General features: G+C 41.8%; 1 protein-coding gene across 1 annotated transcript in view; it reads right to left on the bottom strand.

Moving 5' to 3' along the window:
* Positions 1–19670, bottom strand: part of Pibf1 (progesterone immunomodulatory binding factor 1) — a 160247-nt gene that overhangs the window by 18554 nt on the left and 122023 nt on the right. The window contains exon 16 of the mRNA XM_051160907.1: positions 15750–15834. Within this exon, the coding sequence (XP_051016864.1) occupies positions 15750–15834 (85 nt within the window). The remainder of the gene's footprint in view (positions 1–15749; positions 15835–19670) is intronic.

Here is a 19670-nt window from a genome sequence, read left to right as displayed (position 1 = left end):
TGTGTTCATAGTGAGGACTCATAGTTATTCTGTTTTGCACTTTCAGTACAATATTAAACTCATTACATGAGGGCCAGTGATATGGCTCAGTGAGCAAAGGTGCTTGTCATGGAACTTTACAGGCTGAGCTCAGTCCTGGGACCCATATGATGGAAGGAAAGAACTGAGTTATACAAATTGTCCTCTGGCGTCCACATGCATGCCCTGGCGAGTGTGCACTTGAGTATGCACATGCACGTGCACACACACACACAGAGCTGACATGAGATAACAATACTTTAGTACAGAACAGGCTTTATGTTTGATAATTGCACAAGTGTTCTTAGCACTTTTAAGGTGGTTAGGCTGTTACGTTTGGTACATTGTTTCAAATGCATTTTCATTTAGTATACTTTTAAGTTACAGTGAACTTACTGGAATCTAACCCCACTGTAAGTCTGTATTTACAGATACCAGCATGGTCAATTAAAAAAAAAATCTGTCACATTAAAAGAAATCTGATTTTTTTTTTTTTTTTTAAAGAAAGGTATCTAATTGATGGTTGGGCATGGGACATACTCCTTAGTCACAGTACATAGGAGTGGGAATAGGAAGATGAGTGGTATAAGGTTATTCCTGGCTCCAGAGCTCAGTGCTGCCTGCCTAGCATGTGCAGGGCCCTGGGTTTCCCACCTTGCCCATGTAGTGCCCCCTCTGCCCCTAGACAGGCCTTCTCTGTGTAGCCCTGGCTGTCCTGGAATTCTCTTTGTAGACCAGGCTGGTCTTGAACTCAGAGATCCGCCTGCCTCTGTCTCCCAAGTGCTGAGATCAGAGGTGTGTGCCACCACACCCCGCTGATTGTGTAGGCTTAATTAAATGCTATTTATTCCAGCTTAGTGGTGGTGGCTCTTCCCTTTAATTCCAGCACTCAAGAGGCAGGTGGATCTCTGTGAGTATGATGCCAACCTGGTCTACACACACACACACACACACACACACACACACACACACACGAGAGAGAGAGAGAGAGAGAGAGAGAGAGAGAGAGGAAGAGAGAGAGAGGGAGAGGAGGAGAGAGAGAGGGAGAAGGGGAGAGAGAGAGGGAGAGGGGGAGAGAGGGGAGAGAGAGAGGGAGAGGAAGAGAGGGAGAGAAGAAGAGAGGGGGAGAGGAAGAGAGGGGGAGAGAGAGAGAGGGGGAGAGGAAAGAGAGGGGAGAGAGAGAGGGAGAAGGAGGAGGGAGAGAGAGAGAGGGGAGAGGGAGAGAGGGGGGGAGACAGAGAGGGAGAGAGAGAGGAAGAGGGAGGGGGAGAGAGGGGGGAGGAGAGAGAGGGGGGGGAAGAGAGAGAGGGAGATAGAGAGGGAAGGAGAGAGGGAGAGAGAGAGAGAGAGAATATTCCAGAACAGCTAGCACATCACTGAGAAACCCTGTCTTAAAAAACAAACATAAACAAACAAGTTATATTCCAGGCTTGGTGTGGTGGCAAACACCTTTAATACCAGCACTCAAGAGGCAGAGGTAGGTGGATCTCTGAATTTAAGATCAGTCCGGTCTACGGATAGCTGGGGCTACAAACAGAGAGACCCCCCATGTCAGTAAAGTTATTTATTTCACATTCTAAGAGCTCAGTAAGAATTTTACATCACAAAAGAGAACAATAAGCAAAATAGCTTTTATATAGCAAAGTGTCAGAAAGTAGTCTGCTGCTACTCTGCATCTCAAACTGTGCTTTAACACTCTTGAACCTTCTCAGTAATGGATCTCACTTACAGGCCAATCTCACCTTAGCACTAGCTGCATGGCACAGTGTAGTGCGTGGAGGTGGAGGGAGGAGGAGGGATGGTTTAGCTTTCACTGAGTATTTACAACATGCGAGGCTTCATGTTGTCTATTATATAAAATTTAATTTCATCTATTATACAAAAATAAGTGGATACTAATTCAGTGTTTTGTTTTTTGGGACAGGGTTTTTCCGTGTAGCCTTGGCTGTCCTGGAAGTGACTCTGCACACCAGATTGGCCTTGAACCCACAGATACCAGCCTTCCGAGTGCTGGGATTAAAGGCATGTGCCACCATGGCTGGCTGTCTCAGATTTTAAGTTGAGGAGAAGTCTAGTCAAATTCATCTGGTTACTAAGAAGAGAAGACAGCATCCAAATGCAGGTCTTCCTGGGTTCAAAGTGGTGATTATGTATACAATCAAGGCCTTAGATACACAATGTCAGGATTGAAAGGTAGCTTCATTTTATTTAAACCAGACCCATAGAAAATTAAACTATTTCCTCTATACACACTGTGTACATGTACTGAGCTATCACACTATATTTCACAAATATGTACAATTATTATGAGTCAGTAAAAAATAAAAAGGACATCACCTCTGACCACACAGCTCAGGCTTGAAAAATAAAGACAAATTAACCATCAATTTAACTGAGCTACAAAAATAAACCCAAATCAAGCACTTCCTCCCTCTTGCCGTCCTTGCTGAATCTCCTAACAAAAGGAAAACAAAGTCAACCGCAAAAGGCCTCTCCAGCCCGGGAGAGCGGCTTCCTTAGAACTGCTTCTTCCCCTTTATGTTCCATCTGTTCTAAACACCGAGCTCAGCCATCTCTCGTAGGAGAGAACAGGCGTGTTTACGCATCTTGTTTTCTTTAGATCATCTAGTAATATGTTTCCGCCTCTGGCTGATCATGTTCTAGCTCCTCCGTATGCTCATGTTTTAAGATGACACAATCATGTATGGTGCTATACTCTGGACATGATTGAGGCTCAGTGAGAATTCCAGTGTTCAGCTGAGTGACAGGAAACAAGAGGTGACTGGGTTGCTTTTGTCAGGGATGGTGGTAGAGAATGCTAAAATGAGCAAACTGAAGAAGTGTGAACACTGTGAGGTGTGAAGACAATGAAGCATGGGCACACTGAAGTATGGAAGTCCTGAAGTGTCAACACACCAAACTAAGAACATATTATAGTAAGAACCACACACGGAAGTATGTCTATACTAAAGAATGTGCACACCAAAGTATAAATACACTGAACTATGAAGAGCTGGTGTGAACACACCAAAATATGGACATGCTGTAGAGGTACAGACACATCAAAGAAGCGTGGGCATGCTGAAGTATGAAAATCCCGGAGTCTGAGCACATCAGAGTGTGAATAGACTGAAGAACAGACACACTGTCTGTCAGAAGCATGGACACGCAGCTGCCGTAGCTCCTCATGAGATCTGCTGTCATTGCTGACTTTGCTTGGTGTGTCCTTTTGTTGTTGCCTTGGCTGTCCTGCACTCCCTTTGTAGACCAGACTGGCCTCAAACTCACAGAGATCACTTGCCTCTGCCTCCATGAGTGCTGGATTAAAGGCGTGCGCCACCACTGATCGCAGCTGGTCTGTCCTGCTAAGCATTATTCCTTAGTTGCTCTCTACTTTAGTTGCTCTCTAGTGCTTTGGCATAATCTAACAAGTCTTTGATTTTTTTTTTTTTCTCTCTTTATGGTTCAGCATCACCTTTAGCTCTTAACCCTGGTACTCCATTGTGAGCACTATATTTGGACTCTAGTTTACTTCAGGGTATATCATCTCTCTGAGATATATTCCAAACATCCCACTCTTGTCTTAATTTTAGCTTCTTGATATGTGAATAATAAGATCAATGACCTATTACGCTTATATCAAAATATCACCAACATAGCTAATTCTTACCATAACCTAATATCACTGCTAGTATTTTCTCTGGGCCAATACATATTGCACGAGACTTGGAGCTTTTTGGGTGTGTTATGTGTGTGTGTGTGTGTGTGTATGTATGTATGTGCATGTGTCTGTAAGCTACTATTATTCTAAGGGAGTCATAAAAACAGAGGGTTAAAAATGATAGCAAGAGGTCATTTTTTTTTCTTTTTTTTTTGTTTTTCGAGACAAGGTTTCTCTGTGTAGCACTGGCTGTCCTGGACTCACTTTGTAGACCAGGCTGGCTTTGAACTCACAGTGATCCATTTGCCTCTGTATCTCAAGTGCTGGGATTAAAGGCGTATACCACCATGCCCGGCTGCAATCACTTCTTATTAACAAAGATCAGGGCTGGCAAAATGGTCAGTGTGTAGAAGTGTTTGCTCTGTAAACTGAACAACTTTAGCATAATCTGCATAAGCCATGTGGAAAAGCCTGATGCATAGTGTATATCTGTAAACCCAGCACCCCTATGTCAGGACAGGAGACAGCCAGAACTGCTGGGCAACTACAGGGCCAGCTGGCCTGCAGTCCACAGCCCAGCAGAAATAAGAGACTTCATCAAGGTGGAAGGCAAAAGTGACTCCCCCAAATCATTGTCGTTTGACTTCCATATATGTCACACACATCCCCCAACCTCCACACAAACCTTAAAAACAGAAAAGAAAATCCAGGTAAGTGTACTCATTATTTAAAAAAAAGTTCACTAAACTCTTAAAATACAATAAAGAAAGCACATATTTCCTTCTTTGAAAACAAAAGACACTGAGAAGCTGACAAGTCTCTACAACACATATTGTACATATCTACAACACAGATATGAAAGTGTGACGGAAAAAGCTAAAAGGGTGTTTATACAGATAAATATTTTTATGGTGAGTTGTTTTCTTGCTTCATACAAGATAGAGCTTTATGGGCAGGAAACAATGAAGAAATTTAAGACTTTAAAGGTGTTGAAAAGACTCAAGGCAGCGAGAGCAGAACAGTATGGCCCTACTTCTACAGTCCCAAAGAAAGCCAAATGTCTGGACATGCTGCTGCATGTCTGTAACCCCAGCAGTTTTGAGACTGAGGCAGGAGGATGCTAAGTCTGGAATACAGAGTGACGTCCTGTCACAAAGAAATTCAAGGAGAGTTAACACTCCATAGAATGGAAAGCAGATTAAGTGTTGCTCCTGTGAGGTGGGGATAAGCCACTCACACAGCTCTTACAAGGCCTAAGTGCAGTGGGTGAGGGCAAAGGGACTACATGGTACCACGGCCACAGCAGCCCCAGAGACTGGCCTGTTTGCAGGTGTCCACACTAGGATTACAAGCATGTGCTACTACAACTGGCTTTCTATTGGGGTGCTAGGGATTGAGCTCAGGGCCTGATGCTGGAGGGGCAGACACTTTATGATGAAGCTACTCCCTAGCCCCTAAATATTAAGTACTGTTTAGAAAACATGCCTATTTTGGGGGAGTAATTTTCCTCAGTCGGGTGTTTATCATGATTTTGTGGTGGTGCCAGGTATTGAACCCAGGCTCTCATGCATGCTAGGCAAGCACTTCGCATTGTGGTATGAGCTTTAACTAAGTTGCTTAGACTGGCCTGGACCTCACTTGCAATCCATGCAGTCCTTAGCTTGCGATCCTCTTGGCAATAGTGTTGAGTAGCTGGGGTTACAGAAAGGTTCATCTTTGCTTGAGTCTTAGGAGCAATAAGCAGACGGCATGGAGGGGGTAATTTAAAGCTTGTCTTCTAGCTGTTTCCTTACTCCAGATGTACTTCGTGAGAAGCAATCTGTAACTGACTGTTCCCCAATAGGGTACCTAGTATAATATCTTTGATTTTAAAACATTTGAAACAGTTTAAAAGAGGAATTTGTTAACAGCTCAGTATATATTTATCCCTTGACTATCCTCATCAATGAATTCACAAGCCTTTACACTGAAAAATTTTTTTAGTTTTATTTTTTGAGACAGGGTTTCTCTGTGTAGCCTTGGTTGTCCTAGACTGGCTTTGTAGACCAGGCCGGCCTTGCACTCACAGATCTGCTTGCCTCTGCCTCCCAAGTATTGGGAATAGAGGTGTGTGCTACCATGGCCAGGAAAGAAAAATTAATCTAGGCCTGGGTCTGAGGATGCAACTCAGGAGGGTCTGGGCATGTAATGCAGTGGCAGTACACGCTGAAGCACTGTTCGGTCTCCCACCCAGATGTGAAAGAAAGAAAGAAAGAAAGAAAGAAAGAAAGCAAGCAAGCAAGCAAGCAGAATGCATAATAAAACAAGAACCCCCGCCTCAAAAAGCCAAAGTAACCTTATAGGCAAAACATTTTACTGTTTTGCATATGCTTTACCCCTGACTTAATGTTTTTGACCTTGTAAAGAGCACCACCACTGTTGATTAGAAATGTACAAACCTGAAAAGTAATTATGTTTTCATATAAGGAAATATTAGCTTACCTACTTAGTGGTTTTTTCCCCAGTCATGTTGAGTGTAAAAAGAAACTGAATAGGTATGTATAAAAAAAAAAATGTAAAAAGGTATTCTCAAGAAACTTTCCAAATAGTTAAGTAAGAATTAAAAAGGGTGACACACATATAGAAATATGCAATTTGTTGGAACCCTTTATGAAGTGGATTGCCTAAGGGGCACTTGGGATGTGAAATGCCCCTGAAATCTTCCGAGAAATCACAAAGAACATATGAGTTAGGCTCCGGGAACATAAACATACCATCAAGAATGATAATTATACCGTGACTTCACTTTGAAGAAAGCTGCCTAACTGCAGGGTTTGCTTCCTTCTTCGAGGTGACATGCTCTGCCATAAGACGTGGGTTCTCTAGGGCAGTGGAAGTCAGCCCAACTCTCAACTGCGGGTGGCTTTGTACATTCTAGGGCTCCAGTAAGGAGTGACTGGTTAATTTGGGTTAAATACTACCAGGAGTGACCATGGACCCCAGAAATGCTACTGTAGGGACTGTAGACACGTTAGGTCTTAGATGTTGTACAAACGCTTATATTCTGTGGAGGTTTGATAAGCAGAGGCTACAGCAACTGCCGTTATCATGTTTTGGGTTTCAGGAGTAGCTGCATGCTAGACAAACTTCCCAACATGACTTTCTATCGGCTATTTTCAGACAATTCTTTGAAATTGTTCTGGGATATATCAGTTTCTTTTTTTTTTTTTAATTAATTTATTCTTGTTACATCTCAATGGTTATCCCATCCCTTGTATCTTCCCATTCTTCCCTCTCTCCCATTGTCCCCTTATTCCCCTCCTCTATGACTGTGCCTGAGGGGGACTTCCTCCCCCTGTATATGCTCATAGGGTATCAAGTCTCTTCTTGGTCTGTACTTTTCTAGTTAAAACGATATCACTAATCAGAAAGAAACAGTTTTGGAAAGGGAGGAAATAAACATTTAAAATACCAGTTTCTAAAGCTACTTGATAGCTAGTAGTATCATTACTAATAAAAGACTTAAAAGTGCACAAGAAATTCTAAGATGAAGTCCTAGAAACAAATGCTGATATTTGTAATTCTAGTGCTTGGGATACCCTGTCAGGAGGATTGCTCCAAACTAGAGGCCAAGCTGTGCTACAGAATAGACATATAGTGACTACAAGGCCAGCCTGGGCTATCAAATAAAACAGTCTTAAAATATCTAAAATAAGCCAATCAACAGAACCAGTGCTCTAAAGAACTGCCTTGCCCCACTTACAAATGCTACCAGTCCTGTTTCCTTCTAAGTGGTTATCTTTGGGAACTGGGAACTGAGGCATTCAGTCAGGACAGTGCAAATGGGAGAAGCTGAGGTTGTGGGGAAAAAGAGGGGAAAGAGAGGAGCTGAGAAAGGGAGGGGTAAAGCTTGGGGCTGTGGCTTCCTTTGGCTGGAGGGTACCCAGCCTGGATGGCAGTGCCCTATGCATCACACCTGGAGCCCCACTGTGGCTTGTTCACAGGCTCTCCTTGTTGGCCTTAAGTTCTGACTGTTTCAAATCACATTCTTTCCCCCTGAGAGGTTAAGAGGTATGCAGTGCTTGCTGCTTATCTTTGTATTGGTCCCAAGGCTTTTTAAGAGTCCTCCACACTTAGTCTCAATGCTATGGTCTGCTGAGGTAGGCTGCTCTCATCTGCTGGTGCACTGACATACCTCTACGTGGCTGTTGCTTCCTCTCGCCCAGCTGCTTACAAAAGTGAGAATCTTCCTTTCTGGTGTTTTGTTGTGTTGTTTGTTTTTTGTTTTTCAATACAGGGTTTCTCAGTGTAGGCCTGGCTGTCCTGGAACTCCCTCTGTAGACCAGGTTGGCCTCGAAATCACAGCGATCTGCCTGCTTCTGCCTCCCAAGTGCTGGGATTAAAGGAGTGCACCACCACCACTCTTAGTTTTGTTTTTTGTTTGTCTGAGATAGGGTCTCAAGATGTAGAAACTGCTATGCAGACCGGGCTGGATTGAATTCATAGTCATCTTCTTCACCACATTATATATGTATATTTCTACTATAATATGAGGTATTATACCCATCCAACTCAATTATAATACAAGGTTTACTTCCAATACCTTGAAAGTGGCACTGCAGCCTATTTAGGATAATTAAGTAATACAAGCTAATTGTTAGTAGATTGTGTGTGTGCCACCACACCCGGCTTAAAGATGTTTTTATTATCCTGATGTTCTTTTAAAAAAATTATTTATTTATTATGTATACAATGTTCTGCCTGCATGTACACCGGTGTACCAGAAGAGGGCACTGGGTCTCATTATAGATGGTTGTGAGCCCCCATGTGGTTGCTGGGAATGAAACCTATGTTCTTTGGAAGAGCAGCCAGTGAGTGCTCTTAACCACTGAGCCATCTCTCCAGCCCCTGATGCTCTTTTTGATGCTAGGCATTCTTCACTTTTTGCTGTTGTGGGGACCCTTTCATGGTGGTGTTTCCTGGGATCCTGCCATACACCTCTTTTGTTCTTATTCTATACCCTCTATGAGTTAATCTATTTCCATGTTAAATAAATTATTCTATGACTTAAATTTTCCCTTTTTATTTTTCTTTTTTAAAGATTTATTTATTTATTATGTACACAGTGTTTTGTCTGATATGTACACCAGAAGAGGGGGCGAGATCTCATTATAAGATGGTTGTGAACCATCATGTGGTTGCTGGGAATTGAACTCAGGACCTTTGGAAGAGCAAGCAGTGCTCTTAACCTCTGAGCCATCTCTCCAGCCCTCAGATCTTTCTTTATAAATGAGTTCTTTCTTGGGCTTAAGAACTCCTGCTTTAACTTGGAAGTGGATATATCCACTTAGGTATTTACCTTTTTTCCTCAAGCTTATTCTTCCTTCTACCACCACAGACCTAGGATTCAGCCAGAAGCTGGGTCATCAGTCTCCTCTCTCCGTCTTTATCAGTTCCTAAATCCAACTGCTAAGCACTGTGATTCTGCTTTTAAGTCAGCCTATTTTTGACTCATGTCACCATCAGCAATCTAGTTCCAGTGAAATACTGGAATAACTTCTTTTTTGTTTTTGAGACAGGGTTTCTCTGTAGCCCTGGCTGCCCTGGACTTTGTATACCAGGCTGGCCTTGAACTCACAGCAATCCACCTGCCTCTGCCTCCCAAGTGCTGGGATTAACCACGCCTGGCCCTGGAATAGTGGTGTTTTTACTACTGTCCTTACTATAGTTCTAAAGGCTGTGGGAAAGTGGCTTTTAAACCAGTGTCTGAAGCTTGAGATAGTTACAAAATAGACATTTTCTCCCCCCCCCCCCCCCAGAGAGAGAGAGAGAGAGAGAGAGAGAGAGAGAGAGAGAAAATTAGAAGCGTGGAGGTGTAGCTTAGCTCAGTGGCAGAGCACTTCCCTAACAAGTGAGCTTAACCCCCACACCACAGCAAACAAACACACAAACACACCTCTAATAGCAAAGAAAAGCAGAAATTGGATGTTCAGATGTGATTGTAAATCTCCTTCCGTTAAGGCAGTATGAATGGAAGGAAGTGGGTGAACAGTTAGGTGACCCCTGATGATGCCCAGAGGACAAGCTGCCCCAAGGTTACAATTTCTTACTCAGTGCTTCCAACCTCCTGGGTCCGAGCCCTGTACTGCTAAGAATAACAGCATAGAGTCAGTTTGTGTCCTTTTACCTGTGTTTGTTTTGTTTTTGCCTGTTTCCGGTTTTCTGTTTTATCTGTTCCATCGGGTATCACTCTTAAGGCAAATGAAGATATTTAAGAGTAAAATAGATTACAACCTTCTAGAAAGGACATGGCAAAGGTTACTAAGGCACCGAAGTAACAGCTGGGGGTGGGGGAGAAAGAGAATAACTGGATACGATATTCAGCTTTATGTTTTTTTGACAACAGAGACAAAAATGAAGCACAGTGAATTAAAGCTTTCATTTTCAGACAGAAAGAAAGAAGGCTACAGCTTCATCTACAGAGGCAAAGCTTTCCTGGAACTAACGCAAGGAATAATTCATATGGAGGGTTTTTTGTTTGTTTGTTTTTTGTCTAAATTTGACTTTTTTTTTTCCTTAGGGAAAACATGGATTTCCTATTATTTTAACAGCATATAAGCTGCAAGCACGGTAGATTTGCTTCAGTCTCAGCATCGCCAGTCTTCTCATCTGTACCACCAGCACTGGTGACGGTTACTAGTGGACTGCAGGGAAGATGGCAGCACAGAATCTACACCGCGGAGTTAGCAGACCCCTTACGTGACCTGTTTTACAACACCGAGAGAGCACACTGGACTTTGTGCTGACCTCATCATAAAAGCTGAGATCTTGACAGACAGTACATTTTGCTTTGACGGAAGGACTTTTCTGAGCTGCCTTGTCTTTTATTGCATTTTAGTCTCACTGAACACAGGAACAAAACTTCAGAAACACAGAATGAAGAACAGACTGACATCTGATCCCTGTTCACATACACATTTTCCCTAAAGAAGTTGAGACTAAAAATCACCTACCTTACTACTCCTACTCTCAGTGCATACAAACTATTGATGAATGTATATATTAAACATTTCTATCACACTTTTGGTATTTTCTGTGCAGGTTCAAACCTAACATATTTAACCCGGGTGAGTTTCACAGTCAGAAAAGACAAGCCATAGTTTTTATTTCCTCCTTATCTAGATATCTCTTCATGTTTTTCTAATGTCAAAATCAGACTAATCTGGGGGTGGAGTAGTGGTAAAGCATATTTGAGGCACAGTTTGTGATCCACAGTGTGTGTGTGTGTGTGTGTGTGTGTTGGTGCGTGTGTGTGTGTTGGTGTGTGTGTGTTGGTGTGTGTGTGTTCACATACTTTCTATAATGAAGTTGAGACTGAAAAACATCTACCATACCACTTCAATATACAGACCAATTTATGAACTGTTTATGAATGCATATTCTAAAGTTTTATTATCATAAGAGGCCACCATACATTTCTACAAGTTGGTTTTTTGTTTGTTTGTTGAGACGGGGTTTCTCTGTGTAGCCTTGGCTCCTGCATGCTAGGGCAGTACCATATCAACTGAGCCACACCCCAGTGCAATAGCGGTACTTCAAAGCAGGTTTGTTTTTGAGGTAACACTAACCTAGAAAATAAAACTTTGTATAGGCAGACTCTGCATGTTTTAGAAGTGACAATCCAGAACTTCCCTACTTGGTGCCTTTCTCATTTACTAGCACTTGTCAGCAGGTGACTTGGATCTGACTCATGTTGCATAAACACTAAGAGCCACAGAGAACTCAGTGGACTGCCGCAGAGGTGGGGCTGGGCCCTAACTCAGACAGTATCTGAGGAACTGGAAAGTGGTCACTTGTTTTCTATCCGAACCACTAATTTAAACGTTTGCAATTTAGCTGATTGAAGCCATGATGTACATTAAATGATTTCCCAGGGCCTTGACTAGTATGAGGTAAGCCAATACCTTGGGTGCCCTCAATCAGGCTTTTGTCATGTGACCAAGTGCCTGAGAAAGCAATGGAAGTGAAGATGGAGTATATTGGCTCACAGCTTTTTAGCTCTTGAACACATGAATAGAATAAGGTGGCTTCAAGACTGATGTCTAAAATGTAGAAATAAAATGGCTTCTTCAGTTTTCAAAGTCTAGCATAATCCTTTAGAATTAAATGAGGCCATTCTGAAAACAAAGTCATGTATATGACTTTGCGGTGGAAGAGAACCCTTTGGGTTACGCTCTCTTACATATTCAGATTTAAAAACACCCACTGAATAACTCAGGCTTCCACACTGAAGAAACAATATTCGAAGGCAGAATTCTAGAATATAAGTCATGGCTGTGCGGATGGGGAAGGCCTAGAACGTCCAAAGCCAGAAGGAAGAATAAACATCTGCAAAGAAGCTTTGCCTAGCTCTATCACCTGTGACTGATGGCCTCTTCTACCTCACGGTTATCTCTAATTGGAGTCCAGAGGCTCGAGATGGAGCTTAGCTGAAAGCTTGCCCAGCACAGATGGAGTCCCGAGTTTGGTCCCAACAGGATAATAACTGGGCATGGTAGCACATACCTTGAAATCTTAACACTTGGTGCGTAGAGGCAGGAGGGTCATGAGTTCAAAGTTTGGCTACTGAGTGAGCTTGAGGCTAACCTGGGGTACATGAGCCTGTATCAAAAAGCAAGAAAAGAAAAGAAAAAAAAAAAAATCAGTTCCTGACAACCTTCTTGTCCCTTGCTTTTTTTTTTTTTTTTTTTTAAAGAGAGTTTCACTACTTAGCCAAGTCTACCTAAAACTTGCCATCTTCCTACCTCAACACCCAGAGTGCTGCAGCACAGGTCAGGGTTGCCATGGTCACCTCTTCTTTACTCGTTTGTCCATCATCAAGGAGAACTTATTCGGAAAGCCATTTCTTTTTTCTTCCTTTTCTCCTCTTCCTTCTTTTTTGGTTTTTCAAGACAGGGTTTCTCTGTGTAGCTTTGGATATTTTAGACTTGCTTTGTAGATCAGGCTAGCCTCAAACTCACAGCAATATGCCTGCCTCTGCCTCCTGAGTGCTGGGATTAAAGGCATGCACCACCATGCCTGGCCATTTCTTTTTTTCAAATTAGATTTTAATTAATGTGTATGTGTGTGTTCCTGCATGACTGCATATGCCATAGACATGAAGTTGCCCACAGGGGCCAGAAGATGTCAAAGGTCCCAGAACTGGAATTTTATGCAGTTGAGAGCTGCCCCATGTGGCCAGGAACCAAGCCCACAGGTCCAGGTCCACGCAGCAAGTGCTCTTAAGTGAGCCATCTGTCCAGCCTGTCCTGTCTCTAGTGGAGACAAGCCTTCACCTCCCCAACACTGCTTCAGCATATGCACCTCTGAACCATTTCCAGCCACAGTTCCCAGTTAATTTCTCAACAATATTCTTCCAGTGTGATTTCTTCCCAAACAGCTGACACACTTTTTATATACCAGAAAACAACTTTAGTAATCTCATAAATCAGTGGTTTCTTTTGAAACTTTCCATTTTAGAAAAATAAAATGATAGAAACATTGTAGAAAAGAAGTTATGATTAAGATAGCTCATTGACTGGGCATGGTGGCACACGCCTATGATCCCAGCTCTAGGGAGACAGAGGCAGGAGGATCACTGTGAGTTTGAGGCCAGCCTGGTCTACAAAGTGAGTCTAGGACAGCCAAGGCTACACAGAGAAATCCTATCTCAAAAAACAAAAACAAAACAAAACAAAAACCCAAAAAACAAAACCTCTCTGGCCGGGCATGGTGGCACACACCTGTGATCCTAGCACCCAGGGAAGCAGAGGCAGAGGCAGGAGGATCGCTGTGAGTTTGAGGCCAGCCTGGTCTACAGAGCAAGTCCAGGAGAGCCAAGGCTACACAGAGAAACTCTGTCTCAACCGCCCACTCCCCAAAAGCACACCCACTCTGGAAAGGCTTGGCAGCATATGCTTACCCTGAAACCTAGCATTTGTATTCCAGCATGTACCCGAGAGAAAGAGAGGCCCATGTTTTGCACAAATACATGCAAACAGTTGCTTAGAGTGGTTTTATCTATAGATTTGATGATATAGTTTAAAACGAAACATACAAACAAACAACAAATAGTGGGAGAGGATGTGCTTAGTCCTGCTGTGACTTGAGGTACCAGGGTGGGTTGGTACCCTTTGGGGGCCTCCCGTTCTCTGAGAAGGAGAGGGAGGCATGGGGGAGGGGGGCGTGAGTGTGGGACTGAGAAGAAAGGAGAGAGGGGGCTGGGATCAGGCTGTAAAGTGGTGAAATAAATTTAAAAAAATCACAAAGTAGATACAAAATTAAAAATAACATATTACATTGTAATATTAATATAAGAATAAATTAAAAATGTAAATGTACTATAACATGATCCAAGCAGTGGGCTGTAGCCACATAATATGGCATAAATACTCAGTTAAGTAAAAAAAAGGCCAGGTGCAAAAAGCTACATGTTGTTAATGTAATTTATATGACACTCTATAAAAGGTGGAAAACTACAGGTAAAGAAAATAGGCCAGTTGACATTAAGGCACAGAACAAGGGAAAAGAAAGGAAGCCGCCTCAAGGGGGTCTAAGGGAGTTTTTGGGGTGGTAAGATTATTTACATACTGACACTGGTTGTTGTTGTAACAACTACATGTATTTGCCAATAGAAACAGAGAAATTAATGCCCCCAAAGTTAAGTCATACTGTATGTGTATATATTTTCTCCCTTCCTTCCTTCCTTCCTTCCTTCCTTCCTTCCTTCCTTCCTTCCTTCCTTCCTTCCTTCCTTTTCAGTAAGGCCTCATGGACTTCAGGCTAACCTCAAACTTCCTATGTGGCTAAGGATGGCCTTGAATCTCTCACCATCCTGCCCCTCTTGCTGTAGTGCTGGAATTATGGGTGTGCATTTATTTGGTGCTAAGGATGAAACCCAGGCCCTTGTGCACGCCTGGTAAGCTAGGCTACCAACTAAGCTATATACCTGGCCCTGTTTGTATTTTCTTTTTTTTTGTTTTTCAAGACAGGGTTTCTCTGTGTAATAGCCCTGGCTGTCCTGCACTCGCTTTATAGGCAGAGTTGGCCTTGAACTCACAGAGATCCATTCACCTCTGCCTCCCAAGTACTGGGATTACAGGTGTGCACCAGCACGTTCAGCTCTTGTTTATATTTTCTAATAAATCTGATGTAAAACAATATAACTGATGAGCACAAACTGCACTAGATGGGTTTAAAAAGAAAGGAAAGGTGGAAGGGAGGGAGGGAGGTAGAGAGGAAGGGAGAAAGAACATGACATCAGGTGAGTAGAGAGGTGGGGAGAGCTCAGAGAAGGATATGAACAGGACCAAAAGACACTGCATGACATATTTTATAGTAAAGTTTATAAATTAAAAAATAACTTCTCTCTATTTTGGAGTTTTTGTTTTTTTTAATTTTATTTCTTTCTTTTCTGGTTTTTTGAGACAAGGTTTCTCTGTGCAATAGCCCTGGGTGTCCTGGAACTCTCTTTGTAGACCGGGCTGGCCTTGAACTCACAGAGATCAGTTTGTCTCTTCTCTGCCTCCTGAGTGTTGGGATTAAAGGTGTGTGCCACTATGCCTGGCTGAAATTTAATGTCTTATGGCAGAAAAAAATAAAGCAGGAAGTGATTAAATAATGTGGAAATCAGAGATTGAGATATAAACAAATAATACAGGTCAACAAGAAAGGCATTCCAGTGGGGAGTGGTGGTGCATACCTTTAATCTCAGCACTTGGGAGGCAGAGGCAGATGGATCGCTGTGAGTTCGAGGCCAGCCTGGTTGACAAAGCAAGTCCAGGACAGCCAAGGCTACACAGAGAACCCTGTCTCAATAAACCAAAATAAGAAAGAAAGAAAGAAAAAAATAAAGAAAGGCATTCCACAAAAGGGCTAGCTCTAAAAATGAAGTAAATCACAAGTCAAATGTTATCAAAACGAATAGATCACAGTGAGCTACAAACAGAAGTCACTGATGAACACAGGACACCAGGATTCAATCATCTTAATGCAAACATGGATTTGGAAAATGCTCAAAAGGTGACAAACTATTACAAGGTGGGAAAAGTACCTCACGGTGACTTAGAAGCTGTTCCAAATCCGAGGCCATCTGGTTCTTCGTCTGCAGCAGGGCTGACTTTTCTTTATTTAAGTTGCTGTTAAAAACCCAAGTATTGAAAAGTGATCATGTTATGTGAGTTTAGTTAAGAGAAAGTAAATACAAAAAAATAAATGTAAGCGTGGTGGTTTGAACTGAAGATAAATCAATTTGTAGTCAGTGAAGACAGCAGAGCAGACACTGTACCACTTAGTTGAATGAGTATCCAAGTCATGGTGCCACAGGAGCTGTGGCCCTGGACTGTCCTGCCTGCTGTGGGCACGCACTGCTTTAGTCAATGCTTACTCCTGAAGTGTTAAAACAAAGTGTATATACACGGACAAATACTGAAACACAAGATATTAGAAGTCAAACTGAAATATTTACCTCTAGAACAGTAGTATTTTATAATTTGTCACATAGTAAATTGTGAAGTACACAAATTAAATGAATCAGTCTACTGTAAACTCTGCAAAATTATTTCATCTCCAAATTCCTTCCCCCTCCTTGATACAGGGTTTTTCTGTGTAGCCTGTTCTGTAGAGCAGGCTGGCCTCCCAACTCATAGAGATCTGCCTGCCTCTGCCTCCTGAGCACTGAGTTTAAAGGGGTGCACCACTATGCCTGGCTCTAAATTGTTAGTTTCCTCTTCAATTTCTATGTCTCCACTGTGATCTTTCTCACTGTTAAGATCTGATTTATGACAGAGTCCATAAAAGGTTATATTAATATTCTAAGAAATGACTGTGGACTGCTTTCTGTGATTTTACTATTTGATATACAGGAACTAATGGGAAGAACCAAATGAAATATTCTATAAAATGTCATTAGTAAAAAGAAACCTATGTGACCAGTTCTATAAGAATTGAGAAAAGTGGTCTGGAGAGATGGCTTAGCAGTTAAGAGCACTGACTGCTCTTCCAGAGGACCTGGGTTTAATTCCCAGCCCCACATGGCAGCTCACAACTGTCCAAAATCTGACATGCCCCCCCCCTCCCCAACAGACATACTTGCAGGCAAAACACCAATGAACATAAAAATAAATAAATACATTTTAAAAAAGAATTGAGAAAAACAGTAATAAACCAAAGTAGCACAGTTCCTTAAATGTTGAGACAAAATCTGTTAGGGTGAGACTAATAAATGTTTTGTTAACAATTGACATGTAATATGAATAAATTAATAAAAAAGAAATGTTTTATTGAAAGATATCTTTAAGTTATACTTACTGAAAAGTTTTCAATTATCAAAATATAAGACTCCTTTGACCTTAAAGAAATGTAGTGAGCATTTTAGAAGAACTGGTAAGTTCAAGGATTGAAAAAGAAAACCCATTCCTCCCAAGTAAGTCAGCCTCCTCAGGAAGCACCGTGGTCTCTGGAAGAGGCCATGCAGCTCTGACTTGCTTGTTGCTGTGCTGCTCGCTCAGCTGTGCTGTGCAAATGCAGTGCTCCGCTGACACTGTAAACGGGTAAACTACTCATGTATGTCAAAGGGACGTGTGAATTACCTAGTGAATGATTATATAAAGCGCTCAACACATAAAACTCGACGTTAATGTTATATACTATTACTAACTTAGATGAAAAACAGGCATCAGAGGAAAACAGTAATTAAATGCCAATAAAGGCAAGCAGCTCAGCAGAAAAACAAACTGACATGCAGAGGTAGGCGCCAGAGATCCTACTAAGCCGAGCAGTTGAAAAAAAAAAAAACAAAATGGTGTACAGCACAGAGTGTCATGTTCTGTCAGGCTCGAAGGCCTGGTACACATCAGATGTTTCTGAAATGCTCAAATTCAAAGCTATTATATTTTATCTGAAGATACACACTCCTCAAAATGAATGTAAATTCAGCAAACAGAACTGGTCTTTTAAATGAGTGTTTACATTTGTATGTAAGTACACACACACACACACACACACACACACACACACACACACGCATGACACATGCACGCACTCATGTACTTTCCCTTTCTGTCCTAAATAGTAACAAGCCCATTAAATAAAATATAAAGTGCAATGGGTATGGATTGTTGAGGTAATTAAAGGATTCTGACCAGATATTTTCTAGAAAGGCTTTGTATATAGTATTTAAGTTTTCAAGAATAAAGAGAGTGTTCCACAATTAAACAGCAAAACAGCCACACACTATGGAATCCAAGGTGGGAGACAAGAGAGTAACTATGTTGCATCTGAAAGATAGCAGTTTATCACAAGCACTTCAGACCTCATTTCTGTGACTGGAAGGTCCGGGGACACACTTGCTATAACATATTTAAGTCACAAAGGACACTATCTTAAACGTGGGCATTCCTAAAACTTCACGTGATGATTATTAAATTCACTGTCCTGATATTATGTACTGGAAGTATGGAGAAATGAGACAGTTTATAACAATAGAAACTCACTTTTAAAAATATAAAGCGTCTACCCTGCGTCAAAAAACCAATGCATACATATATATATCTTCCATGTGTGACTCATAAAGCTACAAAACAAACCTTCTTATGAGCACATCTATCTTGAATGGTATATTACAGCCATAATTGTTCAATTCACTGTTAATTATTACTTAGAAATTCATGTTTATGGCTCTGTTTCACCTGCTATATGAAAACATATTCTTGATACATTGTACCTTAACTTCCTGGATCAAGATACTCTGGCTTAGCCCTGTAAGAGAAGTTGATAATGTAGTCTTTTCTTCTCTAACTACTAGTTAAGAATAAACTGAGGGTTGGGCGTGGTGGCACACACCTTTAATCCCAGCACTTGGGAAGCAGAGGCAGGCAGAACAATGTGAGTTCAAGGCCAGCCTGGTCTACAAAGTGAGTTCAGGACAGCAAAGGCTACACAGAGAAACCCTGTCTCTAAAAACAAACAAACAAACCAAAATCCCCCAAAAAAACAAAACAAAAGAATAAACTGAAGACTGACAGCTCGCCTCAGATCCAAAGCACAGCTCACACTGTATTTCCAGACTGACTGTCTCTTGTGGGTGGTGGAGAGTTAACATGATCCTTTTAGAAGAGATTACTACTTTAATGACAGGGGAATTCAAAGCAGTTACTACATCATCTTAACGTGAGCTTTCCACTGTGCTTCTGATAACCTGACTTCAGGACATGCTCACTCTAGCCTTTCTGGGTACTAAGCACACTGTGTAAGAAAGAGGTCTGGCAGTGTGGCACAGTAGCAGAACACTTGCCGGAATAAATTGTATAAATATTTAAACTTGTAAGGGTTAAGGATGGTACAATAGTATTGTTTAATTTTCAAAGAAAATAATGGGTTTGCTCAGTTCTTTTGAGGTTAAGACAAGCTCCCATGCATCCCAGGTTGGCTGCAAACTCCTACACAGCTGAGGATGACCATAAACTCAAACTTCTTATTAATCTGTTGTATGTGTGTGGGTGTGGTATATGGGTCATTGTACATGCCTACGTGGAAGCCTCAGGAAGACATTGGATTTTTCTCCTCTCTCATTCTGCACGATTCCCTTGAATGGACTCCTACTGATCCAGGAACCAGTATGGCCCAGCGATTCTTTCTGCATCCCAACAGCATAAGTGACTACAGGTGCATGTGGCCACACCCCGCTCTTTTAGTTGTGGTTAAGATAGATACTGGGAGATGAAGCCTTCACATCTGCACTGCAAGTATCCTTCTCCTCTGAGCCATCTCTCTAGCTCTGTAACTGGCTTCCTAATGTTATCACCACACCTCATCATTCAAGTATATATGGAGGCAGAACTTATGATGCCACAATCACACTACTTTGATTTTTTCGCAACAGTTTGCAGTTATTTCACCTGGGAGCAAGATATCATATCCCATTCAATATTAGTTCAGAATCTGTTAAAATATATTATGATTTTATGAAGCACAA

This window comes from Acomys russatus, chromosome 18 (genome assembly GCF_903995435.1).
Source record: "Acomys russatus chromosome 18, mAcoRus1.1, whole genome shotgun sequence".
Taxonomy (NCBI): Eukaryota; Metazoa; Chordata; class Mammalia; order Rodentia; family Muridae; genus Acomys; species Acomys russatus.
Note: the sequence above shows the minus strand (reverse complement) of the source record. Positions and strands in the feature narration are given on the sequence as shown.